General features: G+C 46.0%; 1 protein-coding gene across 2 annotated transcripts in view; it reads right to left on the bottom strand.

Annotated features, from left to right (window-relative positions):
- Window positions 1-21,150, bottom strand: part of LOC142583043 (pyruvate kinase PKM-like) — a 45,150-nt gene extending 24,000 nt beyond the window's left edge. The window contains exons 1-3 of one of the 2 annotated variants that reach the window (XM_075693304.1): window positions 20,992-21,150; window positions 7,774-7,929; window positions 1,693-1,784 (exon numbers count right to left, since the gene is read on the bottom strand). In XM_075693304.1, coding sequence (XP_075549419.1) covers window positions 1,693-1,784; window positions 7,774-7,909 — 228 coding nt within the window. In that variant the 5' untranslated portion in view covers window positions 7,910-7,929; window positions 20,992-21,150. Of the gene's footprint in view, window positions 1-1,692; window positions 1,785-7,773; window positions 7,930-8,059; window positions 8,276-20,991 lie in introns of those variants that run through there. The other variant, XM_075693305.1, reaches the window with a different exon arrangement.
- Window positions 21,151-21,298: the final 148 nt, after the last annotated feature.

Genomic DNA, 21,298 nt, shown 5'->3' on the forward strand with positions numbered 1-21,298 from the left:
CTCACATTGTGAATGCTCGCTTGACACGTTCGCTTGGAGTTTCTGTCGCCAAACAACACGTGCTTGCTGCAACCCCTAGACCAAGGCATTATATAGAGTGTGAAAGAATTTCGTAAGCACCTTGTGCTACGGTTGGTTATCAACCTCCACCTAAAGCAGTCGACTGCAATCGATATTCCTCAGCCAGCAGAAATGCTCACAGGAGATTGGTGAAACTTGAAGGCATCCACCATTAGCAACTGCTGGCGAAAAGCAGGGCTTGTCAAAGCACCTGTGCAGCTTGAAGATTACCTGAAGGTGACCGACAACAACCCAGGAGACCTGTGGACCGAGGTTGCGGAACTGCTGCCTGCCGTCTCTTCCTTTGACTACTACGTGAAGAGCGACAGCGCAGCACTAACGACGGCGGACCTGACAACCGATGAGCTTAACTGCGTTCGCGTTGAGCATTCGCGACGTCTCCAGCGATGATGACAACCCGAAGGAAGGCGACTGTGGGTCCCCAAACACAGAAGATGAGATCGTGTCGAACAATGATGTTTTAGTGCACATGAACAAAGTCCGCACTTTCATTGCTTGGTGCAGTGACGTACCCGATGAGGTAATGCAAAAAGTGGGAGATGTAGACGCATTCATAATCTGTTGGGCATGCTGCACGCACCAGAAGAAAATCACAGATTTCTTCAACGAAAGCAGCTTTGAATGAGTGAAACATATTTATTTGAGGGTATGCTTGTCTGCACATGCGTCTACTGCCAAGGTACGTCATTTTCATTCCTAGGTTTGTCCACTGGCTTATAACTGCAAGTTTTTCATTACGATATTTCACAATAACAAATTATTTTCGGCGGTCCCGCGTGATTCATTATATTGAGATTTGACTATAGTAGAAAAATTCAAACAGGCATAATTAACATTACAAAGAAAAGCCGCTGATCAAATTGATCAATTTCTATAGGTGAGGTAACGAAAGATTAAATACTGTCTCGTTCAAGTGCCAGAAAAGAACAATGCATTATCCAAAAGTGCAAATAAAGAATGTAACCATATTAAGCAAACTTGTATGCAGAAAAACCAATACTCAAACAATGACGATAGCACGAAACATGATCATCCGTGATTTGAATCTGAATTCATGGCTCAAGTCTGTCCTTCATTTATACATGTGTCGCCATACATTCCAGAGTAACAGCCGGTGCTTGCACACATTAAAAAATGTGATACGTTACTTGCATCATATGTGAAATCTCATTAGGCAAGACTTTTGTTAAACAATTAGCAATAACATTGAACATTTTTAGATACAGTAGGCTTACCTTGCACCATCTATAAGATGACAGCAGTAATGACCCAATCAGGAATAGTCACCAAGAAACAAAACCATGTGTGCATGGCAGTATGCCCTTTTACTGCACAAAGTTGTATTGACAACAGTGCTGATGAATAGGTGGCTCATTCCTTTGTTGATTATGATTACTGAAAAGATTTAACTAGCATGCAACTGCGTGGCTCAACCTACAGTAGCCAATAAAGAAAAATTGACACTAACGTATGGTCACTCCGTCGTCCAACATCAGAAGCTGCATGCACTGATCGCGACAGTATAGTAGTACGTGCAAAACAGCAATGATGGGCTGGAAGCATAGCACACATGGCATTTCTGTAGTTATTGTGAAAAAAAGCCATTCATACCTCATGAGTGCCGTGTGAGAAGTTCAACCTGGCAATGTTCATGCCAGCCTTCATCATGTTCACCAACATCTTCACATCTCTTGATGCAGGACCTGCACAGAACGACTGATGTTGGAATGCCACCACAATCTCACTGATGCGATTGCCAAAATGCCCCAGATTTCTAATAAGCTATGTTCAGCTGAGGGTGGACCAAAGACTGCCCAGAACAAGCCATGAAACTTTGATGAAAATTAAAAGATAATTTATAATGATACAATCGACCAAATTGTTCGCGGTTTAAATAGGGTTCTTTTTTTCCTTGTGGGCAACAGAGATCACCAATTCTGGTTTACATATATCTTTCTGGTTGTTATTAACTTCTGCAATTTCCTTCTAGTATTTGCTGCTTCTATCTGTTGTATAGATGCTTTATGATCTTGCTTCTGTGTACGAATTTCGTGTTTTCTTGCCCTGTGCCATTTCCAAAGTTATTGAGAACTTCTGCAGCCATTTGTCGTGGCTTTTCACTCAACCGCCTTCATTTATTTTTGTGCAAATGGAAAATAAATTTTGATTTCATTGCATTCGAAATTGGCACAGAAAGTCATAAAAAACAGTATGTTGTGCCAATTTCCAGTAAAGCCTTGATACTAGAGCCAGAGGCTGACCACACAGCTGCAGATTACTGTATGCAAGTTGGTTGCTATTAAGTGCACCATATGTGTTGCATAAGACTGCAGCCTTTGCATTATAAAGGTGTCTGAGCTTTATATTATGTGCATCTAAAAAGTTCACACTAACAAATGACGCAGCCTTCACAGCAATGAGTGAAACTGCAGAACCATGAAGAGCTGTGGCACCCCTCATTGCATGATGGCACACATGAGTGCTTTTGTATGTGTGCGAGTTTGCAAGTAAGTACATTGACTTCTGTGCTTTCCCTGTAAGATACAAAATGCCCTCGTATGAAGATCGGCTAAATGAACAAAGAAATCATGCAGATCCAACGAACTGTGGGAATCTATATAAGCGAAGCTTTCTGTGCTGTTTGCTTTGATTGACAATAATTATCGGTGAGTTGATGTTAAATGTAACCTTGTATGCACCACTGCTTGTCTACGCAGTAGACAGAACACATGGCGAGAAGTATTTGCTTGAGGTGCTTTTCTGCACCACTGTTCATAACCTCTGAGCAAGTTAGCATTGTCATTGCTTCACAAGGCACACTGGCGTGGCGGAATAGGCGGCTCATTTTTTTCTGTAAAAATCGCGGTGGTCTCATTAGGCAGCTGCACTCTGGTTTCTAGTAGTGCTTGGGCTCGTTCTCGGCGTACGACGCTTGTGAATGTCCGCATCGCGACAGAAGCATACCATTCAATTTTTCCTCAAATGCTGTCGTGTCCAGTAGCAGTGCTTTCTTGGCTTCTTATGCCGCTTTTCCCGCTCCCGCCCTCCCCCCATGTACGCGAGCTGCGAGTGAAGTGTTGCACTTCACTCGTTTTGCAACTGCATCTGTTCTACCCCATTTTCTCCCCCTATCCGTATCTCCTCCCTACCATTCTATTTACCTCCTCTTTGGGCTGTTGCACGTTAGTACAAAGGTAAGTGCTGCCGTTTCTGCTATGCTTTCGCGGGGGTCAGAGATGATTACAGCAGTCAAGAGGGTATATGCTGTGACATCTATGGCACTGCAGAGGGTATTGTGGCAATGCGATGGAAAGGTCCAAACGAGCTTCTCGCATTGCCTTTTTTTCTGCGACACTCCTGCCGGGTATATGCACACTTTGAACCACCTCCCCCCTGTGTAACGCAAGACAGTGACAGCAGCAACAGCAGCAGTGAAAACGTCAAAGGAAGAGGCAAAGAAAACTTAGCTTGAAATGCATTGATTTTTTGCAGCTAGGGTCACACTTGTCGACTTCCCACTACTGCTGGCGCATAATTGCTTTCACACTCGCCTAACAATGTTTCCAGCATGTTTTCAGCATATGGCTTCAAACACGATCGCGACTGTAAACCGAAAAAGTCAGATAAAAAAATTTTCCACAATGCTTTGTGTTACCACTGCAGGATTGGACACTGACCGGTATGCTTTCCATTGAACTAAAAACAACAGCATCAATAAAAATTGCTGTCGGTCTCTTTAAGCAAAATTTGAGCACTTGACACTGAGCCAGTGCCAAGTTAAAACACAGCTTTATTCTTTCCAGCCATAATCCAGGAGCAAGTGTAACAGCCATGAAAACTAACTTAGCTCTTTCATCATTAGCAGCTTTCTGAAAGATCCCTCACCTTACCCTTTTTCATGAGCTATACCATCACACCCACCTAAGTTTATTTGCAATCCACACTGTTTCTCTTTTCTTTTTTTTGTAGGTGACCACACACAATACTTTTTGACCATCCTGTCCTTTTAAAGTGAAGCCTTCTTTGCCTACCATTCCATGGTTTCACCTGGTTTGGTCGGTTGCTGGCTGGGTTCTTGCAGAGTCGATTCGAATTCACTTAAACACTTATATCACTTATATTCGACCTTCGGCCCCCCAAAGCAGCAACTCAGTGCTCTAACCAATAGGCCATAACCACGCCAACATGAACAAGCTCTCTGCGACGATCACCACGTGTTGATTACGATTCCCATATTGTGGCACATACCCTGAATGGGGAAAGGGCCAAGAAACCTGCCCACAGCAGGGGATTGGACAATAAGCATGTCAGAGCATTGATTATGATGATGATTTCCATATAATGGCACATATCCTCAACCAAGAAGCAGAAAGTACATATAGTGCCAATACCAACTAGGTTTAAGATGACCACTGCATGTTGATTATGATTTCTGTACTATGGCACGTACCCACAATGAAATATTGGCCGAAAAATGTGTCTGCGTGTTAATCGTGATGATCATAATTTCCATACAATGACACATACCCATAACAGAGGATTGGCCAAGAGGCAGGTGGATGGAATATGCTCCCAGCGAAGGATCACACAATAAGCAGGAGGTACACATTTTGCCAATGCCAACTAGATCTTTGAGATCATGATTTCCGTACTATGACCCACAATGGTGGAGTGACCAAAAAGCAGCTGGCACGTTTAAAATATGAGGAAAGGAAGAAACAATCCTATTTGTCACATTATGTAGCACGAGTACATAAGAGCACATGCCTGCGCCAGTCTCCTTTATGCCAAAGACACAGGAATGAAATGGGCAAATATAGAATTTTACTAATGGCTTCACAAAAGCTTCGCTTCACAGGTTCCAACACGTGCGTTGGGTATGCATAATTTTTTATCACTTAGAAGCTACCACACATACATTGTCTGCTCTCTTCACGACTTATTTTTTGTTAGTGCTAATGATTTCATTGCATCTCATTTAGTTCTGCTTTTTACACCCACTCAATGTTGTAATGCAACATATAAATTCTATCTATAGGTTTCTTTCAAGAACTATTATATGATGTGCAACTATGCCGTAACGCCTGATAATGCACAGGCATCTGCATTCATGCTAGAGAACCAAGTATAAGGTAACACTCGTGTGTAAGAGTGTGTGTGCACGACAGCTTCTTTCAGCATAGAAATTTTCCAGTTCATATGATGGAAGCCATGAAAATGCTACATGGTGCATTTTCTGCATGTAAAAATGCTGGTGTGACACAGAATTAATGACTATCGCTCCATGTACATCTCTATAACTACGGTATTGGTGAGCGCCAAAATAAAAGGAAACTAATCTTAAGCGGAAACTTTAGCTCGGGAGCAACAATAGAAATACATGGGAACTGATTGTTTTTCTCGGCAATTGCTGCACAGATTTTGATGAGGTTTGTTGCACTGAAAAGAAAGTTAAAATCTAGCGACTGTAGGAAGCAGATTTGTTATTTAAACCATCAATTTATTTTAGAAAAGTTCTCCAAGATTGGAAAATTAAAAAAGAAATTAACAATCAAATGTTTACAACTCTACTTGGCAATGAAAAATACCACAATTTATAACCTGCACCTAATACATCTAAAACAGACAAAATTGGTTCATTATAAACCACACTGAAATATACTACTATGTAATGTGCAAGTAGAACTTTTGCAAAACCCTTGTACACATTGTAACAATTGGACGTAAACTGTAAATTCACAAACCAAATCTGTCAACATTAGATGGTCTAACTGATGCAGTTTACATATATATGTCCTTGGTGCAGAGTAGCAGACAACAACGCAGAATGTGTCACTAGCTTTTGATGAAAAAGAGTGCTATTTTCTTTTTGTAACTTGCCATTTTAGGGAGTTTTCATTAAATATTAGGTATCAAAAAATTCTGCTTCCTGGAGTAACAAAAATTCAGCTTTTTCCCTCGAATGCAACAAATTTCATTCAACTCAGTCAAGCGGTTTTTTTAAAAGCATTTGCGTGTTTTACATGTATTTGAATAGGGAAATCTGAGATGGGCTTTGACCTAAAGCTTCCTCAATGGGATCATCAAGTGGTGCCATAAACATTCAGAGATTTATTGTCATTTTTATTTTGTGTTGTCTGACCAATATATGTCGTCTTTGCCTCATTATAACAATGTTGTATAGTCAAGTTACATATCCTTCCAAGACCCACAGAAAGCTCAAGGACCCAATTGTGTTTTGAGACTTCACTGGTATGTCGAACGTGAAGAACCTATTTTTTTTGTTTATGTACCATAGTTTGTGCCGAAAGTAACATCTCCATGTACAGTTGGCCACAAAAGCTTATGGGATGCGCATGCAATTTTTGAAAAAGGAACTGCAAAGTCTGGAGACATAGCTCCGAAATCAGTCTTAGCATGTATCAGCACGTGACCTACACTCATAGCTACTTAACCTGTGTCCCATAAACTTTTTTGGCTGACTACATGGACAACGTTAACTGCCTTCCTAACATTTGTTATAGTGAAACCACTTTTGTTTTTGCCAAAACAAAGAGATGAAGATGTAACAATACCTAGTTGGTTGGCATGCTGATGACGAATCAATTTTTTTTATCACTTCAAAGTATTCAAAATGCTCGTTATGGGTGCTTTTAGCATTCTTACGACGTAGGAGTCTATATCAAATTGGTGTGAATTTTCTCAACGACAGAGCAAGAACATTATTAAACCACTTCCATAGAGTTCTACAAGCACCTGGCTTCATATCACGGACAAATATTTTATGCAATCGCTGCCAAGTTAATCTTGAAAAGGATTCAAAGCAATTGTGCAATACTGTACAAAGGGTCCTGCAAAGATATGGTCAAATTACTGTCAGTGAAACCACATGGAGCATTTCGGGTACAATTACGATGTCACCGCTGTCATTACATTATGTAGCAATGTTATGGATCCCGCATATTTTTGAAGTAGCTGGATAGGTGCTTTCCAAGCATGCTAGACCTGAAATAGTTGACATTCGAATATCTGATGTTCTTGTAGAGTCCTTGCTAGCGTCTATATTCTGTAAACTTGAAAAAACTCGCTGAAGAATGAAAATTCTTAATCTCTTTTGCCGCTTAAGTTTTTCATGATCCTGAAGATGCAAGAAATGCAATGAAATAATTTTCAACTAATGTCGCAAGAGGTTATGGTGAGGAAGAGGCAGACACAGAAAAGTTCACATTGATGTTGTTGCAGCAACTTGGCAAGCGTGCATCAATGCAACCACTGAAAGCATCTTCTGTTCCAAAATGCGTTCCAGCAGAGCAGTTTGGCTCAAACACTTCACTGAAAATGCAGCGAAAAGACGACCTTTGAAAGCGTCAGGTTGCGAACTCTCTCGCATTACAGAAATGCCGGTAGGTGAAGAGACATTTGCAGGAACATGAAAGTGGCTCGATACCGCCCAAATCGCGAACACTGCAGCGTTAGCGGAATTCGAGTGCCGACCACAACTTTACCTCCACATTTTCTTTTCTTCAACTGTGCTCCGTTCAATGGAACGTCAGAAATCGAAAACGGTATACCAGTAAACTAAATGAAGTTTCCCTGCAATAACGCGTGGGCGCGGCCTAACATCGCTTCGAAGCAGCGGCAACCGAAGCTCGGCCAGGCCGGCGGTCGAGAAATGCAAATACGCGCGCTCACCGATGGTGCAGATTATTCCGGTCAGCCGGACGAACGCCGTCGGCTGGTTCACGTCCAGGGTGCTGAGATGCTCAAGCAGTGTGTTGGCGTGAACGGCGTACACCTGGTGCGGCTTCGGGGGCTCCACTTGCGCCATGGTCGGTTCTGCAAAGCGATCTGCAAAAACGGGCACTCGGGTTCGAAATCAACACAGCAGATCGCGGGACGGGCTACGCCTAGGCCGCGCTCGCGAAAGCGAAGACGGGCAAACCGACGCCCAGCCCGACAGATCTCTCGCGCTACTCACAGCGTGCCCAAAAGGTGCTGCGACGATCGGCGATTCAAAAGGCCGCGATGACGACGCGGGCCAGGCACGAAGCAAGCGTGCGCGGCTCGCCGAAACCGTTGAGAGAGGCGCGGTGCGCGATAGGCGGGCTATTGACGAGAGGGCCTACCGAGCCCCGATGTTTCACCGGATGCCAAGAGATAAAGCAGCAGCGGCCGCCGAGAACCTGCGCGGGGCTTGGAGATGCAGAGCACGGCGTGCGCGTGACGGGCGCGTGGGGCTCGCGCACTGCCTGGAATGCGCGATCTGCGGTCAACGCGCCCGGAGCTTGGCGGAGAAAAATTAAAAGAAGAAAAATAACGTGCCCGCCACGAGCGCGCCGCACGTGGGTGGGGGGTCACACACTTGCAGCGCGCATGTGAAACTTGCCGGGAGGCAGTCGACGTGACGTCGGGAGGGCAAACCGAGTCGGGGAATCCAGTGCGAAAGCCCAGCAGACGTCGACGGAAAAACAGACGACCAGTGCGAGTTGCGAGCAGTGCGAGTTGGGCATTGATTGCCGCCGAAACGATCCCCGAAAGTTAGTCGACCGAGGAACGGGCCGACGGTTTGAATTACATTTTTCCTTTTTAATTTCGCTCTAGCGTCTCCGCGGTCACCTTGGCTATTTAGACGTAAGCGTGCGATATCTGAAGCAGGGTCATGTAACCGCGCTGGCCAGTATCTTAATTCTATCCCCACTTTGGAGTTCTGATAGATATGTCTGCTTCAATATCCGAGCAACCGGCCTTCACGGTGTGTCACGAATTCCGTCACTCGCGTAAACAGTCAGCGCGCTAATTAACGTTACAAATGCACGCTGCAGCGAAATCACTGGGAAATTACGTGGCTGCAGATTCGTCCACTGGCAAGGAAGGAGCTGAGTGATACGGGAGCAACTTTATTTTGATGAATATACAGGAACTACAGAAAAGCATAGCGTAGTCTTTTTTTTTTAATGCGACGTCGTAAAGACCGAACGTTCTGGCCAGTTCGCTTCAATGCTGAACCGCAACGACTGCTTTCCGCGCTCAAAGCGCAGGGCTTCACGCCTTCGAACAAGTCAAAACAGGAAAAGGGTACAGTGACGACGCTTCAGGCTTACATCGTTCGGTGTTACCCGAACGGAAGCCTTTCTGTTCTTCATGCATGCCCGAGTCCGCTGTTTCGATGGCCTGACGTGCTCCGCGAGTCGTTCAGGTCTGCCGGTAGCCGAAACCACAATGCATAGCACGTACCCCCCCCCCCCCCGCATTTTTTGTTTTTTTAATCCTTTAGGGATTCGGCTAGAAAGTTTCACTGTGTGCGGGCCGATCGACCGTATCCAATATCGTATGTGACTCACAAATGGCTGCGTAAGGCAGCACAGGCATTGATGTCCGAGAACGTCGTCATGAAAACCGCACAAAGCTGTGCAAGTCGCGTTACAGCAGACTCTTGAAACAGTTGCACCATTTGGGGTGTATATTTGCCCCACAACGACAATGGTCATCTGCCTTGCTTGCACTCTAAGTTTACACCCTTTGAGTCGTATCTTGCCACACATCTATAAACGTCATCTGTCTCGTCCACTTTTTCTTTCTTTAACGCTGCGAGCCCGGTACTTCCCAGTAACGAACGGCATGCGCGTTATCAACATGAGATAGCATTGCGGACAGGGAAGTAGCGGGCGCGGCGTTTTCAAGAAAGGAAACGCAAGCAAGGCAGATGACGATTATCGTTGTGTGGCAGATCTGCACCCCACAGGGTGTAAAGTTTCTTTAGAGCGTGCGTTTCCTTTCTTGAAAACGCTGAGCTGGCTACTTTCCGGTCGAGAATACTATATGTCACGACGCGCATGCCGTCCGTGAACTGGACGTACCGGGCTCACAGTGTTAAAGAAAGGAAATGCAGGCAAAACATGATTATTGAGGCAAATACACACCCTAAAGGGCGCAACTGTTATAAACGTGTGTGGGACAAGATTCGCCCCAAAAGGTGCAAGCTTTTTTAAGAGTTGACGGTTGGCAGAGTGTTGCAGAAGTTCCACACGCTTTACACCCTTAATGGTAAAATGTCGTACAAAACGCCCTAGGCGCGTCCTTATTTTGGGCGGTTTTTATATACAGATAACGCTTATAGTGCACCCTTCAAGGCCTTCGGGGCCGCATAAAATTCCCCACATTTCGCAGGTTACGCCTGAAAAGGCGTACAAGGCTGTTTGACATATATAGTAACAGTATGTAATGACGTCGTCGCAGAAATATTTCTGCCATATTTCTTTTCTTTAATCAAGATGCTGAATTAACAATTATATGTTGCTCACTAGCGCACACAAGCGTGCACATATAGATTCCGCAGATGGACGCGTATTTGTGCAAAACACAGACGTTTGCAGTTTCGATCAGTGCCCTCAATATGGATAATAAATACGAGTGTACCCGGGAGCTGTTACGGTGCCCACTAAATTAGTAGCAACTTGTACCACTCATCTACCAGCTGCTGCTGTCTATAGTGTGCGTCATATTAACGTTGTTACCGTGATATAAAATCGGTGATTGTGCGTTTGCGAGTTCCGCGTTCGTAACAAAATGCAAATTTGGTCGCAAAGTGTTTCTGCTGTTGACTTCGCTTGTCTGGTAACATTCGGTGAACGGCCCGCAGATAGTCTTCTTTTTTAACAGGGATAAACTATCGGCTTAAATGGTTCATGACGGATTACTTCCATCGCACGATAACGAGACAGTGAGACACAAACATATATTACGGTGCTCACAGTCTAAAGACAGCGCTGCATGCGTACGTCTCAGTTGGTCTCGTTAAAGTGCGCTGAGAGTATTCATATGCTGGCGGAAGTTATACAGTCAGGAAAAATCTTACGTTACGAAAGGTGTAATGATTGGTTATTCCAACCTAGAAAGACGTTTACGCGACACACCCTTTTCGAGGGGAGCGAGCATTGTGTGAAACACCGCCCCGAGCTCCGCTGACACCTCAAAAAAAGAAAAGAAAAAAAAGAAACTGACAACCTAAAGTGAGCTTCTGAGATGCGTGCGAAAACACGAAGACGGCTGCCAATCTATTTATATTTGTAGACGCACCGTTTTCGTGCCACATTTGACATCACGTGGGAAAAGAAGGGATTACGGAAAAGGTCATTTTTTTCACGCACACGTGTAACGTTTACAACCGTAACAGTTACGTTTCCCATCCTGCACACTATATAGTGATTAGCAAGCAACACGGTGAAGCGAGAGCACGGACACGCAAATAAAGACCTGTGCATACCTCCACAGCGACTCCTACGGGTGGCGAGCATGGCTCAAATGCGAGCGTTTCCGTCGAGCCACTTTTTTTATGGCTGCGGAGGCGCCGGCGTACGCTCCGATCGCATCACGTACGCACCGACAAGGGGGGAAGTGGTGTATCTAGATATTGCAGCGTATACAGAATATATTTGTCGAGTGCATAGAGCAAGGTCGCAGAGTCCGATGCTATTCTCGGGATAAGGAAGCGGAGATAAGAGTGAGCCACACATTCCTGCAAACGAAACGGTCGGCGGCAGGGTGCACATCAGCGCGATAAGGACTAACGAAAAGCCCGTTCGATTCACCCTCTTTTACGACGCGGATCGAAAACCACAATTTTGGGAAAAGCGTAAATTCTGGTAACAATCCCAGGCCGAATGTCAGTTGATTGTTTTTTTTAACGTCGCAAACCACGGCTTGAGCACGAATTACGCCATAGCGGAGGGAGCACCAGAAGCATGCAAGGTTCACCAAAAGCAAGCAGTCATCGGAATCGCTGCGACCGGGGATCGAGCCCGCGGACCTCTTTATCAGCAGCGGCTATTTTTGGTTCCCTAACGCGCACCCCAATGCATGCGGTACACGGGCGTCTTTGGATTTCGCCCCCATCGAGATGCGGCCGCCGCGACCGGGATTCGATCGCGCGACCTCGTGCTCACCTAGCAGCGCAACGCCAAAGCCACTATATAAGCAACCACGGCGTGTAGGCTACATTTTTTTTTCACCCCAAAGTACGGCTATTTATTGCACAAACCGTATAATGAGCGTGTTTTTACGAACATTCGCGTTTGGCCATACGAAGTGTCGCGGGTGCCGCGCCCACGCAGACAGCAACTTGGCGCTTTCAGCGCATGCTCGCGCTCGAGGATGCGTGCGAGCGCCCATATCGTCGGCAATTTCCGCTATCGCGACAATTGCCCAGCCACGGGGGTCCTCGACCGCGACTCGCCAGCCTTGAAGTGCACACGAAGGGGACCGCATTCGCGGCTGCATCAGCGAGCGGATTATATTCAACCTCTCGGTCTGACGCAAGAAGCATTATACCCCGCTGCAGCAATGTGATGCGCCCATATCACTGCAGTACTGCTGCTACTACATACTATACAAATTGTTCGGCAGCAGCACACCCACGACAAATGCGAGACGTATAACCCTTCCTTGTAACGCGTAAAGTATAGCGCGAAATGATCACAACACGCGTCGCGGTGGCTTAGCTGTGTTGCGTCGTTAGTGCACGAGGTCGCGGGATCAAATACCTCCCGCGGCGACCGCATTTTGATGGGGGCGAAATGCAAAAAAAAAAAAAAAAAAGTCCGTCTCCCGTGTACTTGTGGAACGTTATTCCCAGGAGGTCAAAAATTATTCCGCGGGTTCCCCCGCTACGGCGTGGTTTTGGCACGGAAAACCCCAGAAATCAAACAGAGAAGGGTACGAAAAACAAATGATAACCCCATGCTGTTTACTCAACCGCGCATATAAGCCGCTAAATATAGATACGGTGCACATGAAACAAAGAGCACGTGCACAATACGGTGATATCACAACGGAACTGTCTACAGATGCGCCTCAAGAATACATGTCTCTGTTAATAGACAGATTGGCGACACAATAACCCTCAGTCATGATATTAAAAATACAATATCAGGCGTGCCTCTGGGTGTTTGTTGCCTCTTTCGCGGAGCAGTTTGTTCTAGAGAAACGAGATGGCGCTTTCGGCGGCTGCAGCACGTCGCCTCAGCGACAGCGCACGAATACGAAACCATTACCGCTTCCACCGTGCTTCTGTGTGATCAGCTGTCGAAAATGCAACTGTGTTTCCGCTACTGTGCGACAATCACGCCGGATTGACTCGTATGTATTGAAGACATGTGCAATAGTTGGCTGCAAAGACAGTGACTGACATATTAAGGAATGGAATGAATCTTTGCAGCCAAGTGAATTCGCGGACCATTGCTACAACTGTCCGTACGTGTTACCGGCACTTCGAGATGTACGGCTTTCTTCGAGGATACAGAAATTTGCTCATCCGCCAGCGTTGAGCTTCAGCCCCGGACCGTCGGCAAGAATGAGTACCGCTCGTTAAACAAGGACAAAGGGAGCAGCGCCGCTTCTATGTTTCGCGCACAATATCTACAAACATCTACCCCAACTGGCACGGAATGTTACGTCCACTCTGTCGCCAACATGTCAATAAGTGAATGGGCGCACACTTGAATATATACGCACAATAATTGACTGACTGCACCGATAGCGCACGATTGGTTTAAACTGAATGTTTCGTGACAGTCCACAAGAGTAAGCGAGTTACTAGCGATAATGCAGCTTTCGCTACAAGGTATTACAACGTCCCAAACGGCGACGTTTCAAGCCTTGCGCGCAGCAACAAATCTATCGGAACTGAGCACACCCGCGAGCGATTAGGCAGAAATAATCAGATAGTGACCGCACCAAGGAAATTTACTGAGTCATAAATGTGACAAACCGCTGCTTCAAAATATTCGCCAAATAAAGAACGAAGAGCAAAACAACAATCCCGATTCATGAGCGGAAAGTTTTGATAGCTTAGAATACATATTTAGCCTCGCTTTTAAAACAAGCACTATATACGTTGCTCGCGCCGTTTGGGCACAGCTTCCAAATCGTTTTTGCAAGTTCTCTGAAGCTGTGGACAAAGCTTCATGTCGTCCGCCCAGTCACTGCCGTACGATGTCTCCCGAAACAGAGGTTTGCTAAGCCGCACCGGCGTCATACACACCCATTGCGAACGCGAAGGCAACGGAGGCAGTTGAGGTAAGCAATGGAGGCGCCACCACGTGATCGCCGCGAAAAGGGTGAATACTTCTATTACAGTGTTTCTATGCCAAGAATTTTTATCATTCCCAGTATCGCGCGTGTGCTCTTTTACAGCGAAGCTGTTAAGGGCTACTTTCCCCACTATAGTGTCCGCGTGTTAAAAAAAAAAAAAACGAAGATAGTGCCACTATCTATAGTAGATAGGGCCGGGGGGGGGGGGGCTCGCGGGGGAGATAGGGCCGGCTCGCGGCGGAGGTGCAGTTCGCCAAAGCCGGGATACATGGAGCGTTTTTACGGCGGCAAGTCTGCGATTTTCGTCCGACGGCGACCATTCGAAGCTACACAGCTTCGCTGTTTTTTTTTTATTTATTAAGGGGGGGGGGTATAGTAGAATGTACAGTGTACTGGAAAGCTAAGTGCTGCAATTTCTGCAGTGATTTCGCGGGAGGTCACGGGAAATTACAGCCGTCAAGAGTAATGTTGCGATCGACGCCCAGGGAGCTCCAGAGGGCATTGTGCCCACTGACGTGGTGCAAAGGTCAGAACGAGTTTCTTGCGTCTTTCCTCTCTGCCACGCTCCTTCCATGTATATACACGCTCTGAAGCCCCCCCCCCCCTCAACACGGGCAATATTTCGAAGAAAGAAAAATATATATTTTTATATTTATAGATTTAGAGCAAAGCTTCGTTCCTTTATTTTTAAATCTAGAATAATATAGCATGGCCATATGCAACACCGAAAGCGCAATTGAGTGATAGAAAACTTGCAAAATAGTGCCCACCCTTAGCCTCTAGAGTCTGAAGGAGTACGTTTACCTAGGTCAAGTAATCACAGGGAACCCTGATCATCAGAAGGATTAATTCACAGAAGAATAAAAATGGGTTGGATCGCATACGGCAGACATCGTGAGCTCCTGACTGGGGGCTTACCGTTATCATTGAAAAGGAAAGTATACAATCGGTGCATTTTACCGGTGCTGACATATGGGGCAGAGACTTGGAAACTGACAAAGAAGCTTGAGATCAAGTTAAGGACCGCGCAAGGAACGGTGGAACGAAGAATGCTAGGCATAACATTAAGAGACAGAAAGAAAGCGGTTTGGATCAGAGAGCAAACGGGTGTAGACGATATTCTAATAGACATTAAGAGAAAAAAATTGCGCTGGGCAGGTCATGTAATGCGCAGACTAGATAACTGTTGAACCATTAGGGTTACCGAATGGGTAACAAGAGAAGGGAAGCGCAGTCGAGGACGGCAGAAGACTAGGTGGTGCGACGAAATTAGAAAAATTGTGGGTGCTAGTTGGAATCGGTCGGCGCAGGACAGGGGTAATTGGAGATCGCAGGGAGAGGCCTTCGTCCTGCAGTGGACATAAAGTAGGCTGATGATGATGCCTGTCCTCTCCCGTACATGGTCGTACCACTCACTAGGAGGTCTGACTGAAAAAATGACTGTTATCTCCGCTGTTACCTGGGCGGCATCAAGTCTGGCCTGAAAACAAGACACGAATGTGCGCTGTCTTGTTTTTGTTTGGCGCAGTTTTTAGCGCTGTTCATTTTGCCAAGTCATGTACCAGCTAGGTCATCGACATATATACATTATACAAATGCATCAATTCGTAAACGAAATTGTTTTAATATTTTTTTAAATAGCATAAGGATGACAGCATAATTTGATGCGAAGTGGCTGCAGAACGTGCATCTTCGTTGTTAAAGCATTATTGTCCAGGGAGTGCTAGGAGTGTCTGCGTAGTGTATAACCTCCATGTGTGTGTGGGGGGGGGGGGGTATGCGCGACTCAAATGCGTCCCCTGATGTGTTTTCCCGCATAGCTCCCGTCTCCTGTAATCCGGCTTCGCAGCGTGGCTTTACGGCAGCGGTCGGTATGCTTGTCGGGTAGTACGAGGGATGGCGCGAGTGTGCCTCTGCTAAAGCCACCTAACGGCGGGGTTACTTGGGCGCAAAAAGGAGACGGCTCCTCCTCTTTGGCTCGGGTTCGTCAAGCGGCGCGGACGTTCTGCGCGTGCGCCGATCCATGCTTCTTTGAGACAGTCTCGCGAGGCCTTCCCCGGAATGGACTTCGAACGCGCCACCGCTCGCGTGACCGTACGCGCGAACGACCAGGCGTTGGTGTCCAGCATGGGGCGAACATATTCGCTCGCTATGCGGTCAGTCGGACTTCCGCGATTTGTCGCGCGCCCACCGGCATGTTTTGTGGATAGCAACTCGGCTAGTAGGCATTAGTCTATGAAAGGTGCAATAAATGCCCTTGTGACTGTTGCGCACTATTGTGTTGTCGTTCCTTTGTCCCAAAAGCACGGGTGAGAACCCCACAATATATATATATATATATATATATATATATATATATATATATATATATATATATAGAGAGAGAGAGAGAGAGAGAGAGTAAAGAGTGTTAGTTGTCGGCGGAGCCTTGCTTGTAAATGCTTGTTTGTAAATGAAGTTGCTGATTGAAACCCTCCCCCCCCCCTACATAAGTTTCTGGCTACGCTACTGCTACAATGCTTTCGCATTCGCACACGCACGCAGTCAAGTGCCTTTGCCGAGTGCAACAGACAAACGCTAAAGAGGTGTAGCGCTAAATTGTGCGTTACCTTTCAGAAGAACTCCAGTTTGGCCTAGTTGGTGTTTACTGCATATCATATTGTTCTTGTTTGGTGCGTGTGCGCTGCATACTTCATAATGAAGAGTCAACTAGAATATCGGCTATTCCCGTTTGCTCCCTATTCTACACCACCGTCTTCCGGTCTCTAAACGTTACGCCTAACATTTTTCCATTGCTCTTGGAACTTTTTCTCGAGCTTTCGTTGACGTCAAAGTTTCTGCCCCATATGTTAGTACCGGTAGAATGCAATGACTGTACACTAATGATGGTACCTCGCAAGAATTTTTATGACATTCTACAAAATTCCTGTGTAGTTTCTACAGTCGTTTATTTTGAAAAGCTATGCAATTTCGATAAACATTTGCAAGGGTAGTCAGTAAACTGCAGCAGCGGGTGCTGCGCCTATCGTATAAGAGTGAACAGTGGTATAGCTGTGTGCTGCTATTATCGATAGATATCGCAAAGCTGTTTATATACTGCGACTGAACGTCAGCATATATTGTTGTGATAACAGGTCCTGTGCATTGCACGCACGTACAACGAAACACTGCTTAAACATAGTGCCACAAAATATCGCTAGAACGCTACACCTGCCAAGCTGAGCCACCAACTGAATGCAAGAGTTCCACCCTTTTCGGTGATAATTATTCAGAAGCTTCGCCCAAAACACGGTTCCCAAGAGACGCCGACATCTTAAAGGTAGTTCACCTTCACCGTGACCTTAAGAAAATCGGCGAGCTTAGTTGGCTAGCGCGTTTATACATATTTTTTGTTGGACAGCGGTTGACTGCAACTAAATCTTTAGCCTGTCAACGATTAGAACTATTACGCTAATGCAGTACCTTTAACCGTGCCTTCATGCTGGATTCAGTTTCGCAGCCACCGTAAATTATTTACGTTTTATCTGCTGATAATCTTAATAGGCCAGTTTAATACTAGCATTTTTCGTTCAACCGGCTAGAGTGCCATATATAGCTACAAGTGGCGACGTCAATATTCCTGCGACTTTTCGCAGGAAATGGCGCAATATTCCTGCTACTTTTCGTCATCTTGAGTCATTGTCATCACCCTATTTTATGTCCACTGCAGGACGAAGGCCTCTCCCTGCGATCTCCGATTACCCCTCTCCTGCGCCAACCCGATTCCAGCTAGCCCCTGCGAATTTCTTAATTTCATCACCCCACCTAGTCTTCTGCCGTCCTCGACTGCGCTTCCCATCTCTTGGCACCCATTCTGTAACCCTAATGGTCCACCGGTTATCTAACCTACGCATTACATGACCTGCCCAGCTCTATTTCTTTCCCTGAATGTCAATTAGAACATCGGCTATCCATGTTCGCTCTCTGATCCACACCGTTCTCTTCCTTGAGTATGTGCAGCTTATCTTCCCAGATATGGCCCCCGAAACGCGGCGCAGTAGATAACTGTGCCACTCTTGCGCCTATACTGCGGCACTGTGCCAAGTAGCATGTGCGAAGGAGTGCACATTCCACATGCGCAAGACGCCGGTATCTCATCGACCGCTTGAGCAGTCCGCGACGACGCTTCGGGCTTTCAGCAGCGGCACGCTAGAAAATGCCACAGAAGAATGCGTTATACTCTGCAGCTTCCACCAATTCACGCCCAGTGTCATTTACGTGGCCTTAAAATCCAGCGCATGACGCGTTTTGTTACGGATCTCGGCAGTGAAATCCTCGGTATTTATTCAGCGACTAACTTTTTAGGGGCATTCGTTATTATATTTTGTTTTTGCTATCAAACGAAGAAATAAGTGTCCCTTGGTCGTATTATATGCGGTATTTCGTGGCACCCGACAATAAAGAAAAACAATACCCAGAAGAATAGCGCGTAGCCCACGCAAGCAGACCTACCACGCCAGCACAAACGTCCAGTATAAAAAAAAAAAAAAAGCGACTAGTCACAGAAGCTACTCAGCACCTCGCAGCTTCCCGTAAACCATGAAAAGAAAATGAGAAGCTGTCAAATTTACGGGGGTGTAAAACTCCAGTAATTGACACACACCTTGGGGTGTGCAGTAGCGTACAAAGAGAACCGATAACAGCGTATTTAGCTGCTAGAAATTCGCACCAGTTACGGTGTAAAAAACAGCGAGGGCAACGTGCCATGAACTCGCTCCACAGGCGTCCTAAGCGATAGGCCTGAAGCTATCTGTTTTTGGTTTGTTATATAAAGAGCCTGTCAGACGGCGGTGGGGGAAGCGCCAAAACAAACGCTCTCGACCGAGAAGCCCCCGCTGGCGAATTCCAAATTCGTAGCCACTGCAGGAACACACAAAAATGCAGCCAAGGCCACCGTCGCCGAGTCCGTGCGCTTCCTACACTTCTATGTTTTCCTGCTGGCACCTCGCCCTGGCAGAGCAGCGCTACGCAAGGGGCAGCGAACCTCTGGATCAAAACGAACTGACAAAGGCTAGTGCAAGGAACTGGCTGACAACGAGGCTACCGCTGAAGAGCCACGGCCTACGCGCGATGCCAAAAATACTATCGCTGGGAGCCAATTCAATCGAAATGACCTTGGAAGCTTACGCTGGTGCTTCGAATGACGTTGCAGTGTCCGAAACAGCGGCTTGTACTTAAAGAAAATGTTCAAGAAAAAAATTGCCCAATTTTGTGAGATCAGACACGTCCCCCCTCCTACAACTAAGCCCAAACGTTAGTCTGCTTCTATTCAAACTTCACACGCAGAATGGTAAAGCAGACGCATGCCATAAAGAAATGAGTATACCTAGAGAAATAAGTAGCAAGCATTCATTAGTACAGGGAGCTATAAGTTAAGCTTCAACTATTCAACTACCAAAATGCATGCCGTAAGAAAAAAAAAACTGTACTGTAACGCCGACGAAGAATTCGAAGTCCTCGTCTCAATAATGGCCGATTTCGAAAAAGCAATGCCGGTGAGAAAAACAGGAACCTGTCGCAAGATGTACCCCGTAAATACCTTGCAAAGTGATTCAGGCGCGCGCAATTGCGCAAGAAACGGTAGCACAGACAAGGGGGCGTGGAGACTGGCAGGGATGATGCCTGCATGCCGCTCTCCCTCAATCTTGCTACCGTTTTATGCCTAACGTCAACGTACAGATCTAATTGTTCCGCAATGTTAGCAGAAATACAGTGCTGAGCGCTGTTGCACACAGGGAAGGAAGCGAACGCGCTTCATGACAAAAGCCCCCAATTGTTGATCTTGAATGCGGATGTCTTGAAAGAACGTACACCTTTATCAGAGTTAGAAATTCTGCCTATTTTGCCCGTCAGCAGTCCGAACTTAATTGCACGCGGTTATCATTGCAATGCTACAATTAGAGACCGTTGAATCAAGTCCGTTTTTCAAATGCGCGGGCACAAAATGTAACGATCCGAGAAATGGTGTCAGCCGCACACATACACACACGGGATATATCTACCACACACCATAACATCCTCCCTCAGTACGATCATGAGCGCCGAAAGATGACCGATGCCGAGGTTCACTTAGTTTTATATACTGAAAATGTATGAAAATGCTCTCAGGCACCGGCACAAAATAAATCGTGCAACTACGCGCCCGCATCCGTCCATTCATTGAGCTGTGAAATTGAATGCGGCAATGTTTCATCACGGGAATATCGATTCGATTTTCTTTTTTCTTTTAGGTTTAACGGCAATACCTAGGTCATACTTCGTTATAAGCGCCCCAAGAAAACGACCTATGTAAATAAAATGTCGCCAAGCAGACAGCGTCGTTATGAAACATCTCAGAGCTGTGAGCAGGTCCATTAGCATGTTCGAGATAACTTGATCGATCTTAACTACGTGACGGATCCAGAGGCAGTTTAGTAAAAGCGTAACTCTGTCGCGATGTTTAGAAAACACGTTTTAGAACAAAGCGGGTACCCTCGGATGTACCAGCACGGTATTCCCGATGGTAATGCCAGATGTTGAATGGCGACCTTGTCAAACACTTGAAGGAGACGAGGCGGTGCTGGTAATCGGGCCTTGTAACAAGAGCGGTAGAGAGACCAATATATTTCAGCATTTAAGACATCGTACGTGCGAAAATTTAACTCGATGAGAACTACCCCTATTTCGAATGAGGGTTTTCTCTTTTTCTTTTCTTTAGCGCGTGAAATGAACCGAGCAGTTTCCTAGGCCAGCGCTCACGGCGTCTGGCCGCGTCAAGTGAAAGAAAAGTCAGAGCACACTCACATCAGGGAAGTGTTATCGGACGATGGTCAAATGCCGCTTATCAGGTCTTGTCTCAAACGTTGAAGCCGGCGCGGCAGTCTGGGAGGTGACCTTGCTGCAAGCAGATGCTTCCGCAACGAAAAGCAGCAGCCGCCGACAAAAGGGTAGCAGCCAGCCCAGCAGCGACGATAGCGGCGATCATGTGCATTACTTGTTCTTTTTTTTTTTTTTCAAAGAATGCTTCTCTTTCTTGATCACAGATGGCTCAACAGTACTAACAAATGTTTCTTCAACTTGTATTGGTTTGATTTGTGAGTTAACATAATGC

The sequence above is a fragment of the Dermacentor variabilis genome, chromosome 5 (assembly GCF_050947875.1).
Source record: "Dermacentor variabilis isolate Ectoservices chromosome 5, ASM5094787v1, whole genome shotgun sequence".
Lineage (NCBI taxonomy): Eukaryota > Metazoa > Arthropoda > Arachnida > Ixodida > Ixodidae > Dermacentor > Dermacentor variabilis.